This window comes from Topomyia yanbarensis, chromosome 3, assembly GCF_030247195.1.
Source record: "Topomyia yanbarensis strain Yona2022 chromosome 3, ASM3024719v1, whole genome shotgun sequence".
In the NCBI taxonomy this organism is placed as follows: domain Eukaryota; kingdom Metazoa; phylum Arthropoda; class Insecta; order Diptera; family Culicidae; genus Topomyia; species Topomyia yanbarensis.
This window is the reverse complement of record NC_080672.1, coordinates 252,359,604-252,381,999: the sequence shown is the minus strand read 5'-3', so window position 1 is coordinate 252,381,999 and position 22,396 is coordinate 252,359,604. Positions and strand designations below refer to the sequence as shown.

At 35.7% G+C, this 22,396-nt stretch overlaps 1 protein-coding gene across 3 annotated transcripts in view; it reads left to right on the top strand.

Moving 5' to 3' along the window:
* The first annotated feature begins 720 nt into the window (after positions 1–720).
* The window catches only part of LOC131690143 (TRPL translocation defect protein 14), a 42,473-nt gene continuing 20,797 nt past the window's right edge, over positions 721–22,396 (top strand). The window contains exons 1-6 of one of the 3 annotated variants that reach the window (XM_058975692.1): positions 721–910; positions 968–1,169; positions 1,751–1,818; positions 5,473–5,510; positions 8,111–8,148; positions 13,886–14,014. In XM_058975692.1, the coding sequence (XP_058831675.1) occupies positions 1,109–1,169; positions 1,751–1,818; positions 5,473–5,510; positions 8,111–8,148; positions 13,886–14,014 (334 nt within the window). In that variant the 5' untranslated portion in view covers positions 721–910; positions 968–1,108. The remainder of the gene's footprint in view (positions 911–967; positions 1,170–1,750; positions 1,819–5,472; positions 5,511–8,110; positions 8,149–13,885; positions 14,015–22,396) is intronic. The other 2 variants (XM_058975694.1, XM_058975695.1) reach the window with 2 other exon arrangements.

The following is a 22,396-nucleotide window of genomic DNA, read 5'->3' as shown; positions in this document are numbered from 1 at the left end:
TATTATTACGACAACTGTCAAAATTATCTTTGGAAGGAAATTCAGGACAAACCGTTACTTGTCAAACACAGTTTACAGCAATGAATGAAAGAAAAAACATTTTCTTTTGTTTACTATTCTGGTTGCAGTTGAAAACTGGAAAATCCATCCAGCGACAATCTCCTTTTAGTGCTAATCCATGATGTCGGAAGTAGTGCGCCGGATAGTGTATCATTGTACGAAAACAGCGCACTACTTCCGACGTGATTCCATTGTTTAGAACCAGACAAAATACGATTGTCGCTGGTTGGATTTTCCAGTTTTCAACTGCAAACAGAATACCAACATCTGTGAGTGACGGTTTGTCCGGAATTCCCTTTCAAAGAGAACTTTGACAGTTGGCTTTTCAGCCGTAATTATATGTTTGTTGAGAAATTTCTCATTCTGCCAGATTTTTAAGTTTTGCTTACACATTTTAGAAATTTAGGTAATATTGTCCCAGATTTTACAAAAATCGATTGGTGCACATTCTATGAAAACTATAATGTATGTCAAGTTTCGACGACTTTTAGGTCGCTGTCAAGTGTCAGATTTTGCGACTTTTTAGATGAACTGCCAGACTTTCTTTGAATAATAATGGCAACCCTGGCGCTACCAACATTTCCGCTTGAAAAATAAATAAAACGAAAAATCGATGTCGTCTCGGGATACCTACCCGAAGTATGACAGCGGATAGCGTAAAATTCTCTCATTTTGCAGCGGCTAGTCGCATGGATTAGACACGTTTTTGTAATGGAGATTTCGCAATTTTTAACCAAAACTATATTTGTAAAAATGAGTATACACCAAATTATTTGATGATCAACTTAATTACCGTGCGGAAAGTGTTTGAGTTGTGTTGAAGTGTGTTTGTGTTACGACAAAAGCAGAGGTGCATTCAAATGCATTTTAAGGATCTCCAGAAATTTAAATCTCCATCTCGCCACAGGGTGAAGGCTGAACTAGGCTGTGTGACCGCATCACATCCCACCTTAGATCTTCTATTTTCCACATCAGAAGAACATTCTGAACTACTCAAGTTTTTTGTGGTTATTAGGAACAAATCAGCTTTGCTTCACTTATCATCAAAATGAAAAATATGGCAGGAAGCACGGATGAAAAGAAAGTGTATAAACTGGTTCTAACAGGAGGTAAGTTCATAAATAAAAGCTAATAAAGCTAATAAATTTACAATTACAATAAATCTTCTATACATCCCATATTAGTAGATCAATGCAATGTATTATGGGAAATTTTGGTGCTTTCTGCATACCTCATTAAACGCAATAAAATGATAGCCGAACCCGTTTCGTGTGGTTTTTGTTGCTCATATCCACAGAAATGCAGTTCGAACTGGGGAACAGCTGCGGTTATGCCTGTGCAACATGTGTTAAATATTTATATCGTTTGATATGCTTGTCTGTTAATGTCTATTTATAGACAGTATCGGTTGTCATTCTGAGGCGATAAGCTAGTTTAACGATAAATTGATATTGTCTAATAATATTATTTGTACTATTATTTTTAAGTGGTTTTATGCGCTTGAAACTTGCTGGTTTAGTCATTCAATTTATTTATGACGGTCACATGTTGCAAAATCATACCTGTTATCCCGCGTGATCAGCGCAAGACTGTTTTGTTTGTTTTCAATGCAACCTTCACCAGTCAGGAGGAAATAACCCTTTAAGCAATAGACATACATTTTAGGTCAATATTTTCATTACCATTCCAGGTCCATGTGGCGGTAAGACGACAGGTCAGGCGCGCATGTGCACTTTCTTTGAAAATCTTGGTTGGAAGGTAAGTAGTCACCTGAATTTGCATTAATCGTCAATCTCTAAAGTTGTGTCAATATCTTCTCTACTATCGTTTGGTTAGTTGAAGAGTTAAATCTGTTTATCACTTTGCTAGAACACATATAGATACAGGCCCGGGATTTTTCCTTTGGTTAAGTCAGATTGTGCTTCGCGTATACACGAATTACATTCTATTTTTGTTTTCCTACATCATCGCCAAGTACGCGATTTGGACGAATCTTCACTCTGGTTGACTTTTTTTTTTTCTATTGAACGGTTTTCTACTGTGCCCTGAGCGCGCCCCCGCGGTTACTTTTCCGAGTTCATTTTCTATTATGAATTCATACTGAAATATTTGGCAACCTTAATCGATATATTGTTGGTTATACGGGATCGATTAATTTTAGCATTTTACCAATAAGCTTTTTGTTAAATTTCAGGCGCGATTCAAACTCAGTTTTTAGTAGAATTGTTTCTTTTTAAGAATATAAAGTATTTTTTGTGCAAAATAAACCCAAATTCGGCTATATTGTTTGTTTGAAAATTGCATAGAACTTTGTAAAACAGCACATTGTATTGCTGTTAGCAGAAAATTACCAAAAACGATATATCTTTGCAAATGCAAAAAAAGTTAAACATTGTATATCTAAAAATGAAGGTTGGGCAAAGATCCTGCCACATATCTATCGCTTGTGGAGTGGCAGGTCATTTGGTATATTTGTCTCACCGAAGCTGCGGTTCCACACAAGCCAATTTGTAGTTCATTCATTTGTCTAGTTTACTCAAACATGGCGTAAGGCTTATTTATTTTATTTCTTTAGTTACTTAAAATGGGATGATTATAACAGGCGGAAGGGGGCTTTAAATTTCTTTCTTATAGTTTGTAATTAACATTTTGTTTTTAGTAACTATATCAAGTGACCCTTATGCTAAATGGCTTAACACCAAATGGGGGTACAATATGACATGGTAGTACATTCATCTATCATCGTTTAATTAATATTCGTTCGAAATTTTATTCACAGAGAACAGACATACAAGCTAGAACAAAGTCTGTTTTAGCTTATATGTCTGCTCTCTGTGGTTTAGGCTTGACGCTTGAGTTCTACAAGAAGATTACACAAATGAACCACTGATGAATGAAGATAATGTTTGATAATATTCGGTGCTTTGTTTACTTTGTTGGTTGCGTTGGCTCGGATTTACGTAACTACTATGTAAAGAACCACTAACGATTCCAGCCAAACATGTCAAATGGTCCTAAGTGCAAATGACAGTTTCTCTTTATTTCTCTTTCGCTAATAACTCGGTCGTTTATACGATTGTTTCTTAACTCTTAGCATAATAAGCTAGTCGAACTCAAAGTTTTTCGATATTCCCTGAAACAATATAGAAAAGTTTTATGATGACTCCGTAATAATCGAAAGAGAAAATAAACAAAGAGAGGCTCTCATTTGTCCTTAGGACCATTTGATATGTTTGTCGAGAATTCCATATCAACTTTTGAATAGGGCTAATAAGATTTGTAAACAAACTTTTGTTTTGCTAATTTCTCTTATTTTGTTATAATTTCAACACAGAAAACATTTGAAATTGATTCTACCAAGGGTAAAGATGTTGATTCATGTGTATTTGTCATGAAATTCAACTCGGCTGCGGAGTAATGAGCGAAAGAAGTTTGTTTACAAAAATCTCATTAGCCCTTTTGAAGAATTAATATTGAATTATAAAGCGAAGTTCAACTGGTTCATTATATGAGGTTATGTTGGATTAGTGTAAAACATAATTAGGTTCTTTACTGACATAGTTAGCCTCACTCACTTGTACTGTACTGCCTATAATCGCAAGTCAATTCCATGTAGATAGGGAATCAACATGGGACTGACTTGTGATTATAGGCAGTGTACCCGTAGGAAAATTTTGTTAATAAAATTATTTTTTTTCGCTGAAATATAGCGAAGTGATGCCTGAGTCAGTTTTGCATGCCAACAGCGAATAGTGCGTAGTAGATTTTCACGAAGTTTTTTGTATGAGAAAGAACGGTTGAGTTTAGACAAACAGTATATTCAGAGAAATTTGAAAACATAATATCCTAGTCATCCATTGAGGAAATTTTCGTTTCATAAAATAGAGGGAACCATCACTAACTGTCTAAAGAAGAGTAGCTTAATATGAACATGTTCAGATAAATTACTCAATACTGAGAAATGTCTGTTCTATAACTTTATTGAAGACTTCTGGTTTCTATCTCATACTGTTGAAAAGTTAGTGTTGGTGTCCTCAATGTGGTGAAATGCAGATCTAAAATTTTGTAGCCAAGAGGTGACTTATAGCATGTATTAAATTTTTCTGAATATACTATTCAGCTAAACCAACCCATTATTTCACAAATTTATAAAGGCAAAGTTGTAGGCAATAAAATTGTCTTTCTTATTTTCACTTGTAATGTAATAAATTGATGCATACGGTGCCACCTAGTGGTGAAATTGCGAGCTAGTGGGTTTTCTCCATGTAAACTGTAATTTACTCGGTTCTAGCGAATCGAGTCGTCCACCATTTTTTTCTATGTCCTTCTAAACAGTACTAGTAAACTACCAAAAACTGAGGTTAATTGTGTCAGTAAAGAACCTAATTCTCGGTGGGTTGTTTACTTTATCAGTTACATGAGTTTGAAAGCAACGGATATTAGAAAGGTGTAAAACTTAATTTTGATTAGGAGAATCTTTCGATATTTCCCTATACTGCCATTGTGTTTGACTCATCGTGATATATAAATTTCAAATAAAGTTATTTTCACTCGCTTAGTTAAAAATTAAATTTTTCTTCAACCTGAAGCACATTGTAAATTAAAATTATTTCCACCAGTTTAGGTATAAATTAAATTATTTCTTTGACCTGAAACACAGTGTCAACTTGCGTTAAAATAATAAAAAATAAATTGTCGGAACATACATGATGTACTCACGGAAAATATTGCTTTGCGAACATATCTGATAGTTTTTAATAATAGTAGCTCAGAAATGCTTAGAAAAGTTATGGTATCATTACATTTTCATAGGAGTTAGCAGTTTTTGTGTTACACAGTGTTGCATCTTTCCTACTATGTCCATAATAGGGCGCTAATTTCTAAATTGTTTGTTTGATTTTATTAGTTATGTTGTCAACATGTTCTGTCATTTAGTTAATGTTAGTTTAACATCAATACTAAACTTAGTTCTCAGTTGAAAGTTCACTTCAACAGATATTGCGCTAAGTCTTTCCGTTTTGTTTCCTATCACCAAACCTTTTTCCATAGCTTCGCGGCACAAAGATATATTGGTTTAAATAACACAGGAAAATGTCCTGAATTGTGATTGAACCAATAATCATTTGACGATGTTTTATACTTGAGGATCGTTCTCAGTAAATATGAGTTACAAAAGATTATGCTGTGTTTGGGGCAAATTTGCATTAGAGCTTGTCGCTAACCATCAGAGACGAAAGACGTTGACCCGGATATAATTAGGTATATAAATAAACTGTAGCTCTTGTACAATCATAATCGCAGCTCTTCACGAGTTTATATTACATGTGTTAAACCATTGCGACAGTAGAGTAGATAATAAAGCAACATTAGAGTTTTATAGGATATTTTTGTTCGATCTGTTAATTTTTGCAGGTGTTTCGAGTGCCTGAAACGGCCACTGTTCTCCTCAGGTACGATTTAGTAATGCCTGTGAACATGATCAGTAGTTGAATTTACAATCTAAGACCAATATTCGAACTAGAAAACGGTTTTTCTGTATTGTTATTTTTATTAGATAGTGCGTCATCAGTATCATTTCAATTTCTCGTCGTTGCTTCAACATGTTCCGCAAATTTAGATTTTCTACAAGTCCTAGTTTATAATTCATGAATTGCCTTTATCATTCTAAGGTAAGCAATGAATGTTGTTACATTTTCCGTTCTGTTTTGTTGAACCAAGTTCAAGTTGTCTATTTATAACACACCTTAATTTGGAGTTATTCTTTGTATGTCATTCAACCTACTTTGATACTAAATTTACGTTTGGTTCTTGTAGGTTATCGAACTTAACCCTCCGGAAGTAACGCATATGGCCCACTGAACGAGCAGCCGCTGATGCTCTGAGACGATTTCGCTAGCTTCTCAGAGCAGCGTGCACTCAGTACACTAGCGCGACTGCCGGAAGGTTAAACAAATAAATTTGGTTTTAGATCCAACATAAGGAGTCTTCAATGACTCTTATAGCCTAAATCTCCCATTGATGAATTTGCCTATAAATTAAAGGTTGTGCAGCGGATAAATTTAAACGCATATAACGTTGAATTTGAAGTCTTACCTCTTTTAACTTGATCCATGGTCGTCCGTTGGAAATGAAACCTTTTTCAATCTGGCCTATATCTTGTATCGGGATAGCATTTGCCATTCTGATGACACCCAACCAAATGCATCTGGCCAATGTTAGAAGAAAACACCGAACTGTTTATTATGTTTAATGGGACACACTTTAAATTTCAATTGAGTCCTTTTGGTAAACTCTCCTCCCAAATCTTCAAAGTCATCTAGCACAAGTCGGCGACAGATGCTCACGAAAGCGCTGTGCTTAGAGCGGCTCCTTCTCGTTTTCGGGTCTCCATTAATATGGGCAGTGCACGTTGATGAAGCTATACTTAAAGAAGTGCGTTTTATCCCATACACATCCGCTGACTGATTGTTAACCAGAAGATCACACGTTGGCGTGACATGTCGGGTTATGACCGATATATTTTCCAAATTCCTGTCTCACATAACTGACACCAACGGTAATAGAAATCAATAATAAAACACTACAAACGATAATAAAACAACAACTGTAGTGGTAATTACTGTTTCTACTTTATTCTATTCAGTAACACAAGATTCACAACAAAAGATCATGCAATAATTATTTTAAAACACAGTAAATTAATATTAAATACCACTGAGGAATAAAAGTATGAAAACCAAATTTTAAATTTTGAGCTGCATATCAGTTTCTTGTTTCTTTTGGACATTGAACTTTCTTGCAGAAACGTTGTTTATTGTTTTAGTGATGTTGTTGGACATTGAACTTTCTTACAGAAACGTTGTTTATTGTTGACTCTGCACTGCCACTAGGCTCGTCACTGCTCACCTTAGCAGGTGGTAGTACCGATGCCTTGGTCAGGCGGGAGGAGTCTTACAGAGAATTATCGGAAATGGAAGCTATTGGGTTCAATTCCCGATTCTATCAAGTATCTTCCCGGAATGGAAATTTTCTTGATGGACCCTGGTTGTTGGCGGAATATTCGAAATGTATCTGGTTACGTTCTTTTGAAGGAAAGGCTATGTCTGCAAATTGAACCAGTCCGTTTCTTTTTGTTAACTGGTTTTGTTATGGATCAAAATATTAATTATCTCACACCTTTGTGGGGGTATGAGGTGGGACCATCATCATCATTTAGTGATGTTGTTGGACATTGAACTTTCTTACAGAAACGTTGTTTATTGTTTTAGTGATGTTGCATAACAATAGGCTTTATTGAAATATGTTGAAAAATGACTATACTTTTCCAGTGAACGTTTTAGTAAATTTCCATTAGGACGGTTATTTAGTAGTTCCATACAGTAGTTGCCGTTCATTTTCGATTGCCCTTCCGTTTTGCTACTATCGTAAAGGGCAATAATACCCTATTAACAACATACCCTAGTCGATTCAATGCGTATAGAGGTATGGTTCAAACTCTATTATCTCCGGAACTCCTATTCTTTTCAATCTTGTACAAAATTTTAACATTATTTTATCTTGAAAACCACAAGCTATGCAAAAAGCCAGATTGTGAAACGCATTAGAAGATAACACTATATGAACCCAAATTTGCTGCGCAAGATGCTGCATCAATTGCTAACTGAATGTTTGGCTAGTTCACGGACATTTCTTGGCGGACTAACATATTGAAGTAACGATTTCATAACATTAGCAGGATAGACTGACCTGTTTTCAATTTTTGCTATAATAAATAGAAATTACATCGTTTCCGTTCATATTTTTTCTTTCATAAAAAATGATTTGATTTAGTCTAAATATACCTTTTACCAAAGTTGGATAATAATTCGTATTTTCAACTATATTTCACTGCATTTCTTAAAATTTTAAATTGAATAAGTAGATTTTGTTTAATTCATTACATGTTCACGTTTATTATAAACAAATATTCACCTATGTGGCAATAATATTATATTTCATAAGATATCCATAAAATAAATGATAAGGTAGCGACTGTCATTTCCATTTGCAGTGGTGGAATCAAATTTTCAGACCTGACTGCAGATGAAGGTAAGATATATACTAATTCTTATTGCAATTTCATTTTTATTTGTTTTATTGTTTTGCGTACGTCGTGTAGTCATTTCCTATCCTACCATTACATGTCTTTTTGTTTTTTTTTCATGCATGTGTGCTTCTGCTAGTCTAGTTCAAAGCCTTCATTCCTTCATAATTGACTACTAATCTAATTAGACGCTAAATCGTTTTCCGATGTTTTCTTCTGTGCAACGCAAAACATTGCACATTGCATCCAATTCTATTAGCAATAAACCCCTACGTCAGTTGTTATTCAACGCATTGCTTGAGTACACCCGTTGTTGTGACGTCGTGCCTTTCCAGTTGAAAGATTCGTCATTGGTTCTGTGTTCTTACTACTTTTAATTGTTGTTTGGCGAGAAATTCGTAAATTAGAAATATGAATATCGACGATGAAATTTAATTGCCGTCTGTCACGCACATTCGTTATAATGATATACATCAGTGCCTGACAACGGAGTTCTCATTTTGTGCTGTTTATCGATCTGCAGAAAAATGTAAAATGTTTGTCATTGTAGATTTTAATCAAAATAAGGATAGTGCTTATGCAACAGTGATTAACAGCTAATGGATTATATTAATTGGCTTGATGTATTTATAGCTAAAATCTAGAGATTTTTTCATTACATCATATCTAACAGAAACGTCAAACGGAGAAAATCACGTCCAAAAATTTCCTTGCAACTTTTAAATTTGTTTAACAATTAAAGCACACAGAAGGCTTTTAATTCTATGAATTCACCTCTGCATTTACTCATTGCAGGATCGTATAAGCACATTACATGTTTTTCGCGAAAATAATAGGGAGATAATTGATAACTATTATTTTATTGCATTTTGCCGATCACTTTTGCTATTATGCTCTTTTACATATGTGTTCTTGGCAACACCGTTTGTAGTTGGTACATTTTACTGTGACGTTTTGAGAGACGTGCTTGTAGTTGTGATATATTTCATGTGCTGTATTGCAACCGAGAGTGTAGATATGAGGTTTGGCATTGGCAAAACATACTAACTACAGTCGACTTGGAGAAACATCACAACGCAAAACATCACATCTACAAAATATTAGCAAAGCTTTTGTATACTATATGTGACATTTTGAATTAAGATTAAATTAACATATAAAGAGTTATCATTTTTCTCCATTATTTGTGGACGACAAAGAGTCAATGCTTAGCTTTTATTTGGCATAATAAACTCAGTTTGTTTACATTTGTTAGTTATTACGTTTTGAATAAACGGTATAGAAATAAGCTTTGCAAACACGATAGGATGGTAGTCGTTTAATTTAATTTAATCTTGCTATGATCTCGAAGATTGTTCCAACATTGTTAATTTAATTAATACCTTCTGTTGGGCATTACGATTGTGTGGATTTTTCTTAAAATTACACAATTTAAATAGTGAAGGATTTTCATTTTTTTTATTCATTTCGTTTATTTGATAGGCACAAATGCGTTAAGTTGGCGGTGCCAAATTGTTTTTACATTTTGGATTAGGATATTCATTAATTAAATGTTTCTGAGTCTACAAAGGGTTTCGAAGCAAACATGGAAAATACTTGGCCATCCCATTAAAGCTTGAAATCCACAGCCGCAATTATATAGTAAATAAATAAAACATGTATTATTACCTCCATAATCCGGACATGAAATTTCAAGATTTTTCATATCCACATTTATAAGCTATTTAAATAATAGTAAAGCACAGGGAATTACGGGATTTTTCGAATATCTAGGTTCTGTCAGAGAGGCCGTACTCATTTAAAATAAAAGAAAACGAGAAGTAATTTCTTGAAAATTCAAATGCGTGTAGTAAAACATTTGATGTGACGCTGACTTTATAAGTAAAATTATACGCGCTCTGCGTAGCGTCGCTGCGAAGAAACTCCGAAAGTTAACAATAATGATCTCCACCATTCAAATTGAGTTTAGAACTTTTCTTCCGAACATAAATATTTCATCAGATTGGTCGAGTAATTACGAGTATTAGCAGATGGAATGGAAGGCTACAAACGCCTTCTACAATACCTCACTGAGAAGTTATGCAAATTTTATTTCTTTGACCTCGACGGTTTGGTCATTCAAGATATTAAAAAATACCTCGAGGTCAAAGTTTTGATAAGATATCCAACGAAATAAAAAAAAATCATTAGGTCGTAGAGCCTTGTTTACTGCTTCTTTCGATTATTACGGCTAATTTCACTAATCAGCACATCGAAAGACGACGTTTTGTTTAGCATATTTTGCATGATTCCACGAATCTTTTCCGGATTTGTCGAAGACTACAGTTGAATCAGTAGTATCCCAAAAAGGGACAAGGTCGGGATTATATGAATTAGTTGTAGTAGAAGAACATAAATCGTGTTTGAGAATCAAGACTAAGTTTTCAATCACCAACGAATTCAAGATGTTGCATCGGATGAGCAATCGATATGAGAGTTCCTAAAATCGATTTTTCAGTGGGAGAACGCTTGCCACCACTTCGAGACTTCGAGTATGATACGAGTGCATGTAACCCGAGGCAATGCACAAGCAACAATACTGGATTATCTCCAGTGTTATGAAGTGTATGTTTGCAATGGAACGGAAACAGAAACACCTGTACTCCATCATCGACAATATAGTTGTTTGGTCGGATTTTGTCGGATATCGCGTAACTCTTCCAATCAATGTTCAGGGTGAGGTCTTACGAAACATTGATTCTTTCAGATGGTCTTGAACCGTTAGCCACTGAAATCGCGATAAGCAAATGGTCGCTACTGTGGGGGTCAAGGATTACCTCCCACGTGCAATCTAGCGTGATAAATCCAACGCGCTTGCTGGTGGTGTAACAGGCGAACAGGTAGGCGAACTTTATCCAAGAGGACATAGTTAGGAAAAGAAGACCTGGCGAAAGTCATCGGAAGCGAATCTGATAGAGAATAAGGTGTAGTCTCTGATAGAGAATAAGGTGTAACTTTTCCGGAATACAATTGTTTGCATTCTAGAATTTTTACATGTTAAATTGAGGGGTCCTTAAAGCAATCAACCTCGTGCTCCACCAGCTTTTCATACTTTAGATCTCCGCTGCTTTTGCAGGTGTATATACCGTGAATTGCTTCGAAAAACTCTCACAGCATGCAATCTTGTTTGCCTGGTCGAGGTCACTCTATAACACGTATCTTATTAGCTCGAACACGTGTTATCTGAGTCACCACCGGGTAGTGAGCTTCCGTGATATCTCAAAAATATTCAACGAATCCAAGTTGGGCCGACAACAGATCACACAGGGCCTATTCTTACTGGCTTGATATCTTTTATGCGAGCAGTATAGAAAGAATCCGCAGAGGGAATAATTTTGGAAATATCCATGGGAGTATCTGTGCCACAGATTCTGTGGGTTTCGATTATTGCCCATTCTCTGCCCAACCTTAAAGCTATCTTCACTCTCAGTCATTTAGGCACGAGGTTAGCATGTTGTGCAAACGAGGAATGGAACTTATATTTAGGGAAAGGGATCTAAAAAGTAGTGATAAGGGGAAATGATAAAGAAAAAAATACTTAGCTACAACAGCGGTGTGTCCGTCTAGTCTTCTTTGATACACTGCATTATCCTAGACACCGGCGAACAAAAACTCAAACAAAGGCTGACCTTCACAAGTGATTATAAACTATGCACAGCATAAGAAAACTGTCTGCTTCGATCGAAAGCTCAAAAATGGATGAATTTTTTCTTGTTTGGCTCCTTAAAAGTAGTTTGTGGTGCTCTCTTAGTTTGTCCAATGTAAAATTTATCGCTATGATATATTCTATACTACAGATTTTCTCAGCGTTTCTAAAGGATTTTTTGTTAATTCTAATATAGTTTTTACTTAGTAGTTTCTACAACTGAAAACAAGATCCATACCAAACTTTAAATTTTGTTCTAAGAGAATGTATTGCTATTAAAATATATCGGTATCTTTGTAAACCTCAGTTTTTGGGGTTGAAGTTGTGAAATATTATTTGTGAACCAATATAGACTTTTTACCAAGTATTAATTGGACTGCTTGTTCTGGATATCCACTGAGCCACCCAATTTCGAGTATGTATTTGCGTTCAATGTACACGGGGGAACAATTATTAAGACTAGGGGGGAGTCTTGCTGCATACTGCTTTCGACGATCAATACTTCTAGCGCTCAGGGTGTATGTGTGTATTTTGGGTAGAAATGAACCTTTATTTGACAAAATTTGGTTTCGATCTAGATAAACGAAAGCTTATCTAGATGATTTCCATCTTTGGATAGAGGCTCCCTAGTAATAAACTTTCTTCTACAAAGTTGTTTGTCTGTGCATTTTCGATATACAATTCGACGCTGTATATACTCCATAACCTTAGTTTGGTTTGACACATTTGACTAATTAATATGTGTAACCCTTTCGAATGACTTTCTAATTGAATATTTTAGAAGATAAAACTTGCACTTATTTAAATGAAACTTAAGGTTGTCAAAATATAGCCTCACTTTACGCGAAATATTTTACCGAAGATACCAAATCATTAATACGTATGAGGTATTTTGATTGTCGAAAGTAGCTTGCAGTCCCACTGTGGCTAATCGGATATCAATACAAGAAATATATTGTATTGTAATTGAAGGCTAGAAAGAAAAACAGATTCAAATTCCCTCTTATGCCAAAGACCTACTTACTTGAAGCAAACCTTTTCAGGGAGGGGGTTATTTCAGCATCGGAACAACAGCCAGGTCGCCTCGGCTCCAATCTGGCCTAGCACAGTGATGAGAATGAAGACAATCAGGTAGTAGCGCTCTGGTGCGGGTCGACTCCACAAAAGCTGTACAGAGGATTTCTGAGAACGAGAAAAGGAAAAAGAGATGTTAAATTCTTATCTTGATTGATCTCAGGAAGAGATAGATGAGGGACATATAGGGAAGATCGCAGCTTCCCGTAACATTTCAAACCGGGAGGTTGGGTTGTCTTCTTCGAGCCCGGAGGATATCCATTGCCCAGGCATAGGGGAACTGTACTCGGTGCAAGCCCAGACAATGTTTTCGATATTGTGATAGCCGCTGCCACAAGCGCAGACACCACTACGCCGGAGATATGCATCCATCGTGTAATGGTTTGACATGAGTCAGGACATCACACGAATGAACTTACTGGAGCAGGTTCACTGAGTGTAATTGTGTAGTTTATGTAGATTTATCTCAGAAAATAGCTTCGGTAAGAATAAATCGCGCGTGTTTTTTGAGAAGGGCCAATAAGCATACTGTCAAAATTCACTTTGAGAGGAAATTCTGGACAAACCATTATTCGCTGATTATAAATCACAACAACAAACGACTTCGTATAATTAGAATCAATGACTTGATTCTCTTGAACTTCCTATGGTTGTCATTTTTGTGGCCTGCATTTGACCAGCAACGTCCAAAATTATAGACATGTTGTAATTGTTGGTTTTGTAGGGGTGAGTTATTTTCGAAGCCTGATTCATATGTAGATATCGATAGAACAGCACTTCTCATTTTGTCTGATTGCTTCCGCATGCTTCATATAATCAAATCACATTGTTTTGCTGTTCGTAGTACAAACGTAACTACATAATAAATATCGTAACGTTCACACTGAAACACTGTTTCGATACAGTCGTAATTTATTTGAACATTTTTGTATACCTAAGCATGAAAAATTTAAATGATGCAATTGTTATATAATACATACTAGCTAAGCGTCGAAAAATCAATGAGCACCAACCAGCATTCAAAGATGGTATCCCGGAGCACAGTGTCGATAAGACCGCGTCGTGTCCCCGTTGCTTGGCCGCAGCTGCGGAAAAGCCCAACGGTAGTGAGGGTGAGTTGCTTGCGGAAGACATACAGAAAGGAAACGTCACAAGTGATGTAACTGTGTTCGATACTTCCTTTCTTGATCAGGCAATCTCTGTATCATACCACCTACCATCACAATATTCGCTCGTCGTTTTCACCTATTTTCGTAAAATTTTACACGCAGAATATTTGGCTGCTTTGCGATAGTTCCTAAAAGTCGTATAAATAAGATGCGTTTTGAAGCAATTAACATTCTGCCCATACTAACTGAACAAATTTAATGATTCACATGGTATTTCTTGGGCCCTATTCTCACAGTCACGTAATCTAGTGACTAGAAAAAAAATTCCTTTTAGTCAATGAGTGACGTGACTGTAAGAATAGAACCTCATGGCTAAAGTTCCTCGCTTTTAGTGCTTTTTATGTGATGTGTGTTATCAATCTTTGATTAACTTGGTGATTAACTATAGTTCTCCGAGTTCTGTTTAAGTTACATCCACTTACCAACATAAAATGGTAGCTTTGCCATTTTATGATTCATAGAAAAATTGACCACTTAGTAAAGAAACTAAGATAAAAAAGACAGAATTCATATTTGTAATTGGTAGGTTCAACGACCCATCGAGAACTGTTTAATCAATATTTGATGAAAAATTAAAGTCACTTCATAAACTATCCTTCACAACATTAACCCCGATAACCAAACCTTTCAAAAGAATAACTGTGGATTATGTCAAAAACTGCACATAATCTACAAACCAATTTTGGAAGAATTTCGACTGTTGGTAGAGTTTGAGGTTATATATCGGCTTTCAGTCTGTAGAAAATGGTTTATATACATTATATCCAACGCTTCGGAGACATACATTGCGCCTTTTTCAAGGAATTAAGATTTGTATGCTTGAGGATAACGCGGTAACAGACTTAATTCCCTGAAAAAGGCGCAATATATGTCGCCGAAACGTCGGATGTAAAGTATATAAACCGTGTTTGACATTTTCTCGAGACTGAAAGTCTTGAAACAAAATTTAAAAAAATGGGATGGATCTTGTTTTAATAGCCGAAGCACCCAACTAAAATGTATATCTGGATCCACATAAGATCCAATAAAAATTTTTGTGAAAAGTGGGGATATACCTAATGTCGTGTGCCCATGGCGATGAAGTATATACATATTGAACTAACTGAGAGGACTTTGGAAATTTGTTTGAAAGAACATACTGCTTAATAACCAAAGCATCCAGGAGATCTATAAACAATCTACCTCACAACTTTAAATTATAAAATGGCGGAACACGCCTTTTCTGATAAACATGAACTAACCACAAACGATATTAAAATTTAATGACAAATTTCCAACCCATAGATACTGGACGAAGCCGAAAGCTTAGAAATTTATAAGTAACATCCAAAATCACTTATAAACTACGATCAGGGTAACGGATATTAGAAACCTTTCGAATTACTACCTACTCCTAAAAATTGAACTCCGATCATGAAGCTACCCGTAAAGTATCAGGTATAAATAAAAGAGGGTCCCGCAACTTTTTCTATAGTCTGAAATATGACACTGATGATATACATAAGTAGTGTGCGAAATACGCTGTGAATAGTGCAATTAAAAAGTGTGGCCAAAAAGCCCTTAGATTCAGTTCAGTTTGCACCTGTATTTGATCCGAAAAAACGAATGACCGCGCTGCACTGAGCGAGTGCAGAAGCACCGAACCAGCAACATGACCTCGAACGCAGTAGGGCATGTATTAAAATTCGTTTCTCTTCCAAGCTTACCCGAGGATGTCAATATCTCGGAACTCTGGTAGTAATAATCTCTTCTGCTTGGGTGTTTGTTTTTGTCTGTTTAGTTTTTAATTCTTGGGATCAAACATTGCGGCCCGCAACAATTGCTAAAAGTTGGCGTTTAAATTCATGTTTTCTTCAGTACAACATGTTACGTCACGCATTGCCTTACTTCCTCTCCTAATATGTCACAAAATGTATTTACACTATATCGCTAAATGTCACAAGTTTGTTTCTTCCCTCCTCAACCATAAGCGTGACATATTGTATGGATGACCCTATATGAACTTAAAACTTTCTTTGCCTTTTTTATGTGTCGTTTGAATTCGTGATACAAAGGATTATTATGTTTATTGGCAGTATTAATCGTAAATGATAACCTGAGCTTACCATTTTGCGATATCATTCCAAAACATAATGATCTTCAATGCGTAGAAGCTATAGTATCTTATTTTAGTATAAACTAAACGAGAGATAACTCGTTTTTATAAAACACCAGCAGAACCATGATTTCGATGTGATATAGGTACCAACATTTCTCCAAACACTCGGAAAGAAAGTTTAAAATGTGTGAATTTTAGGCTAATAAAACGGGGACATTGACAAAATCGGGACATATATTTTTCTTTCTTTTTAAGAAACCGAAGCTCTTAATATATTCTTCTTTAGTCCCTAGATAATAACCTCATAACCTTTCCTGATTATTTAGCGTAAATTTCCCTTAAAGGGGTCTGATAGCGCAAAATTTAAAAAATGATATTTTTTGCATATTTCGGATCGCTAGGATAAGAAAAATATCCTCAAGAAAGGATTTACTTGAATTCAACTTGGTTCGTCTGCTAGAACCCAACAAACTATCAACTATATGAGGTTTACAAAATCGGGTCAAAAGCTGATAAAACGGGGGTAGATAAAATCGGGTCTTCACTGTATATAGGGAAGACCAAGGAGAGTTGAAACAGTGTTTTGTTTTTATTAGATAAATCAACAAAAACTATCATTCGATGATTGTTTTATTTTAAATTTATTGTTTTATCAAATTACGTCAGAATAAATGTTACAAATCAATAATAAAGCATCAATATATTAATTTTTGTAACAGTGTTTTCTTTGTTTGAACTCCTCCTGGTGAGGTAAGTTGAAGCAGGGACAAGTAACCAAGTATTTTAAAAATTATCAAAACTTTTTCTAAAGCACCAAACATCACAATTGTACGATTTTTATTCATTCACATTAATAGTTCATTAAGGGGTTACATACCATTTTGTGAGAAAAATGTCAAGAAAGTTTGAATTTACGTAAAGGTATAAAGCAATGATTTCATTACATCATATTTATAGTATTTCGGTAGTACATTTTTCAGTGAAATAAACAAGTACAGATTTATAAAAATATATTGATAATTGGCGGAGCTATGGCTATTTCCCCGAAACCCTTTTTTATTTAAAAGGTTTGCAGTGATCACGATTACATCACGAATAAATCAACTAAAATCCCAAAACTTAAAAAAATCCGTTAGTATAGGAGTATTCCTCGTACCTTAACTATTACTTGAATAAATAATATTTTTTTCCTGCATTCGGGAACGATTTTCCTAAAAAATCGCTGTTTTCAGCTCTAAAAATTGTATTCAAAAATGTTCATCTGCAGATCAAAAATTTATACTTCAGAAGTTGATAGGAGAAAAAATTGGAACATAATTAAATTCCTTGATTATCAATGATCTAGAACTGATAAACTGAGAAGGTTGATCACGGTTGTTATTTCAGGAAACAAGATTATTGATTATTATTATTATTAGTCCATGAACGTTTGTTTGATTATGACATTGCCATAAGATCAGAAGTTCATCATCGAGAAGAGTTGAAGCAAGGTGTTTCAATTCTCCTAAATTGAGAAGTAAAGCTTGATCGGCAGTTTACAATTGCAACGGTTAAAAGAAATGCATGCAATTTACACATAAATGTGAATTATAAGACTACTAAATTATGATATTGCCATAATCCAACCTCACTCATTCGAAAAATATAACAGAAACTTACGTTAGCTCATTTTTTGTTGTGTGGTTACTATAAATACTCCACCACACATTTAATATCGTTGGCGTGTATTGGAGGATTTGTGGGCACGATATAAATAACACAAATGAATCAATAGCTCCTCGGTTTCCCCTACTCTAACAAATAAATACAAAGTTTTGTTGACTTGTACGCAACTTACATGGGTTAGATTCTCATAACTGCAATAGGATTAAAAATGTTTCTAGTGCGGAAATTACACTATGGTATAAACAAAACAAAAAAATGTTAAAACCAAAGTGCTAGTCCCGCATTGGAATGCAATATAAAAACATTTTCATAATTTATTCAAGGAAACACTTTTTGCCCCGACTCTGATCTTCCCTACTGTGAGTAAATATATTTTTGTACGCATGCTTCTTTGTTTATTTGCGTGAAGCCATTTCTGCTCCTACTATGATTAGGTAACTCAAAAAATCGAAACAAATCTTATTTTTAAACCTTCTTTTAACCATGTTTATGAGGCATTTATTTTCAACTGCTTTGGAAAACAAAGAACGTAAATGAAATTACAAGTTGTCACGAGGGAGATACTCTTGTCTGTTTTAATACACGCAAAACGCCAAGCCTCTCGTTAGTCCCATTCTCTCAAGTAGCACATATTCGTCTCATATCGAAAAGTACACGACAGACGTTTTTTGAGAACAAAAAAAAAGTTGATCCTAATAATAGAAACAAGCTTCATTCACGTCCATTGCGTTAACGGTTTGAATGGTCGATTCAATTCTCGTCTTTCGAATATTCTTGCTGATACGGTGTTTTTATAGCCACAATGACCCTTTCGGTAATACCTTATTTAATCCAAAACAAGCGTGACTCGAAGGTTTTAGGTTGGTACAACGTCCATTGAACGTGGACTGTTGGCTACGGTTCAATATTCTTGTCGGCGGTTAAACTGAAATCGCACTTTGTTGTCGACCTTGAGTGATCATTTGCAATTTGTAAAGCAAACACAGGGATGTTCCTATTACACATCATATGAACAATTGTGAATGCGACATATATGCGATAGGAGAGCAATAGAAATTTCAAGCTAAATTGACGGATGACATTGGGTAATGAGTGAAGCGCATCAACTTCTGGTTGCATTTTTGTCATCGGTCAATCTATTTCATGGCCAATGTCAATCAATGAATGGTTTGTTTTTGCACGTTGCGATTTTTTTTGGCAATATGAGCTTATTTCTGGGTGCAAATTTACGAATGTCTGAAATAAACTGACAATCCTGGTAATTTATATTTATGTATTAGGTGCTCTACACGGCTTCTCATCACAGTAATACTGAAAGAATTAGTTTGGTTCATTTTTGCTGCAACACTCGTTAAACCTACTTGTTCAATGTAGCGGAAAGGTAAACGGATCTTAAAACTAATTTACTAGTTATAAAGCAAACTAGTCGTTGAAATTGATAAGTGCATCGATTTGTGTTGAATTATTTAAGCATTTTTCATCTTTCAATAAAATATGTTAATTTCAATTATTTGAATTATGAATATCTTGACTAAACATACTAGAATAATATAAACGGACAAAATCATACTGAATCCTTGAACGTGGTTCAAATAAGAAGGCTTATGTAACATTTTTTCGTTAAATTTATTCGTTCAGTTGAGAGGGATTAACGCGCAAAGTCGACATGTTTTTTCGGTTGGCATCCCGGATTGCAAGAGAACGGTTTAATCGATTGATATTGATGATATCAATATCATGAAATCAAGTTAACGGAATTTTACAGCTCTTCAATGTAAACCCAAAAAAATTTTAATATCCTTTTTTACCATTTTTGACTGAAAACAAAAAAAAATCTTTTTATTGTTTTTTAGCCAGAAAATAGCACAAAAAACTTGTTTGGTTCACTTTGAAGTGCTTGAAGAAATATCCTCTAATTTGACATCAATTTCATGAAAATTAATCCAGCCGTTATTTCGCAATCCGGAACGCCAACTTTGCGCGGTAATATCTCCCAACTGAACGAAAATATTTTAACCAAAAAATTACAAAAATTTAATAAGGTCCTTCAAATAAAAAAAAATTAGTGTTAAACATGCAAACTTTTGCTTTGAACCGCGCAAAGGTTCGGTATGATTTCCACCGCTTGTTTCGGCACATGTTTTGTTATTAACTAGTTCATTAATTTAATGCGACAATACATGTATTAAAAAACAAAATGCTTGGGCGATGAAATAAATTAATTAGCGAACGACCTCTAATTTTTTTGCTTCTAAAGATATGGGAGCAAGAATCCAGTGAATGACATCTTGCCTCCAGACACCGAATGCCACGATTTCCGTGAGGCATTTCGTTTGATTGCAATACTTGAACTGAATGTTTACTTTTTGCAGCTCCAGCTACTCTTACAGTGTTGCGGATGTCTTGGAGTGCAAGTTTTACTCGAGATTAATATTCTCGAAACATGCGTTATTATTTCAGTACAAACATTTGTTTCATAACTAAGTCGAAAATTTTTTCTGGCAACAAGGTTAGTCAATTCGGTTGGTTGTTTTTATTTCTCTGTGCTAATATTGTGTTTTTATCGTTTTTTCGGATTTATTCGTTGTGGATTACTTCATATTCAACGTATTTTTCATCGCTGCATCGGTGTGGCTTGGAGTACAACGTTGTTTGTTAAATTACATCGACAAATCGCCAAAAACTGCACCGCATTCGCTCTGTGTTGAGATCGTACGGAAAAAAGCAATGGAGCCTTTTTGTTGTGCTTGTACTCGCAGTATTGACGAGGCAGATGAAATAGTTTGCAATGGCTTTTGTAAATCCTCTTTCCACCTCAAATGTGCTCACCAGTCAGCGGAAATTCGTGACGCTGTATCTGGATGTTCACAATTGTTTTGGATGTGCAAAGCTTGTACAAAAATGATGGCAAATGCTTGTTTTCGTCAAGTTATTGTATCGACGAACAACGCAATGCAGTCAATGGTTGAAGAGCAAAACAAGGTGCTGGACGAACTGAAGAATGAAGTTGCACTCAACACCACGAAAATCAATACAATACTTCAGCGAACGCCCTTTCCCACCACACCACGTAGAACACAACTAAACCCAAATTCACGCAAGAGACCACGGCTATTAATCCCGGATGAACCACCGCACCGCGATAACATTTTTGAAGGTACTAAAGATATTGAACCGGACGACGCTATACCATTGGTGGCAGCTAAAAAGGATAAACAGTTTTGGCTGTACTTATCTGGTTTCGATCCTCAGGCAACAGTGCATCAAATCGAAAAGCTGATCAGGAACAATTTGAAAACAGACACAGCTGTGAACGTTGTTAAACTCGTACCTAAAGGCAGAACACTTGATGAACTTTCATTCGTATCGTTCAAAGCTGGTATTGATTTGCAGCTGAAAGATTTATCCCTATCCAAATCAACATGGCAGAAGGGAATTGTTTTCCGACCATTTGATTTCCAGCCCTCGTCGAACATACGTAATATTTTTCGCTTCTTGCCAACACCAGCAGACACTAAATCACAATAAGCCACTCTTCGCACGTTCCTACTGTCACACAGAAAGTTCTACTGATGCTCAAGAATTACCAGCGGATTTAACCTGCATCCGCACACCTCCGTCTGCACATCAGTTTTCTGCTACCAACTCCAACAGACGTGGTCCGAATCGTGAAAAAAGTTACCGTCCAATCTCGCTTTATTATCAGAACACTCGTGGAATCCGGACGAAGACAAATTTATTACTATTAAATATTTCTCAGTGCGATTATGACGTTATTGCCTTTACTGAAACTTGGCTGAATAATGACGTTTCAAACTCTGAGCTAGCTCTGAACTATACTATTTACCGTTGTGATAGAAACCCCCAAACCAGCCAGCACAGACGAGGAGGGGGGGGGTCCTGATAGCAGTAAAAAACGGTCTTCAGAGCTCTGCTATTTGTATTGCTGACTGTGATCAATTGGAGCAAATTATCGTTCGCATCTCATCACCAAACTTTGATATGATAGTGTGCTGTATATATCTGCCGCCCAACAGTGAGCCCCTGTTGTACGAGCAACATGCAATATGTGTGAAAAAATTAATTGATCTTGCGGGTGATCGTGGTGTGGTTTTGACTGTTGGGGATTATAATCTCCCTCAATTACGTTGGATGTCGGATGAAAATTTGAACTGTATGATACCGGTAAATGCTTCATCTGAACAAGAAATATCCTTGGTTGAGTCGGTTTTGGCAAACGGAATGTCTCAGATAAACGATCTCGAAAACGTAAACGCGAGACTTCTTGACTTAGCGTTCATTAGTGACACTGATTGTGTTGAATTGTGTGAGCCACCGTTACCATTGCTAAAGATCGACCAACATCACCGGCCTTTTATCTTGCTATTCGAGCTTGACGTTATTAAGCAAAACGCTCCTGGTATTGTTGTTGATTCCCTTGGCTTTGATTTTACCCGCTGTGATTTCGAGAGGCTCAACACATTGTTCGCCGAAGTTCATTGGGAGGAATTTCTTGTTGGTTGCAGTGTTAATGAAGCTGTGACAAATATGTATGACAAAAT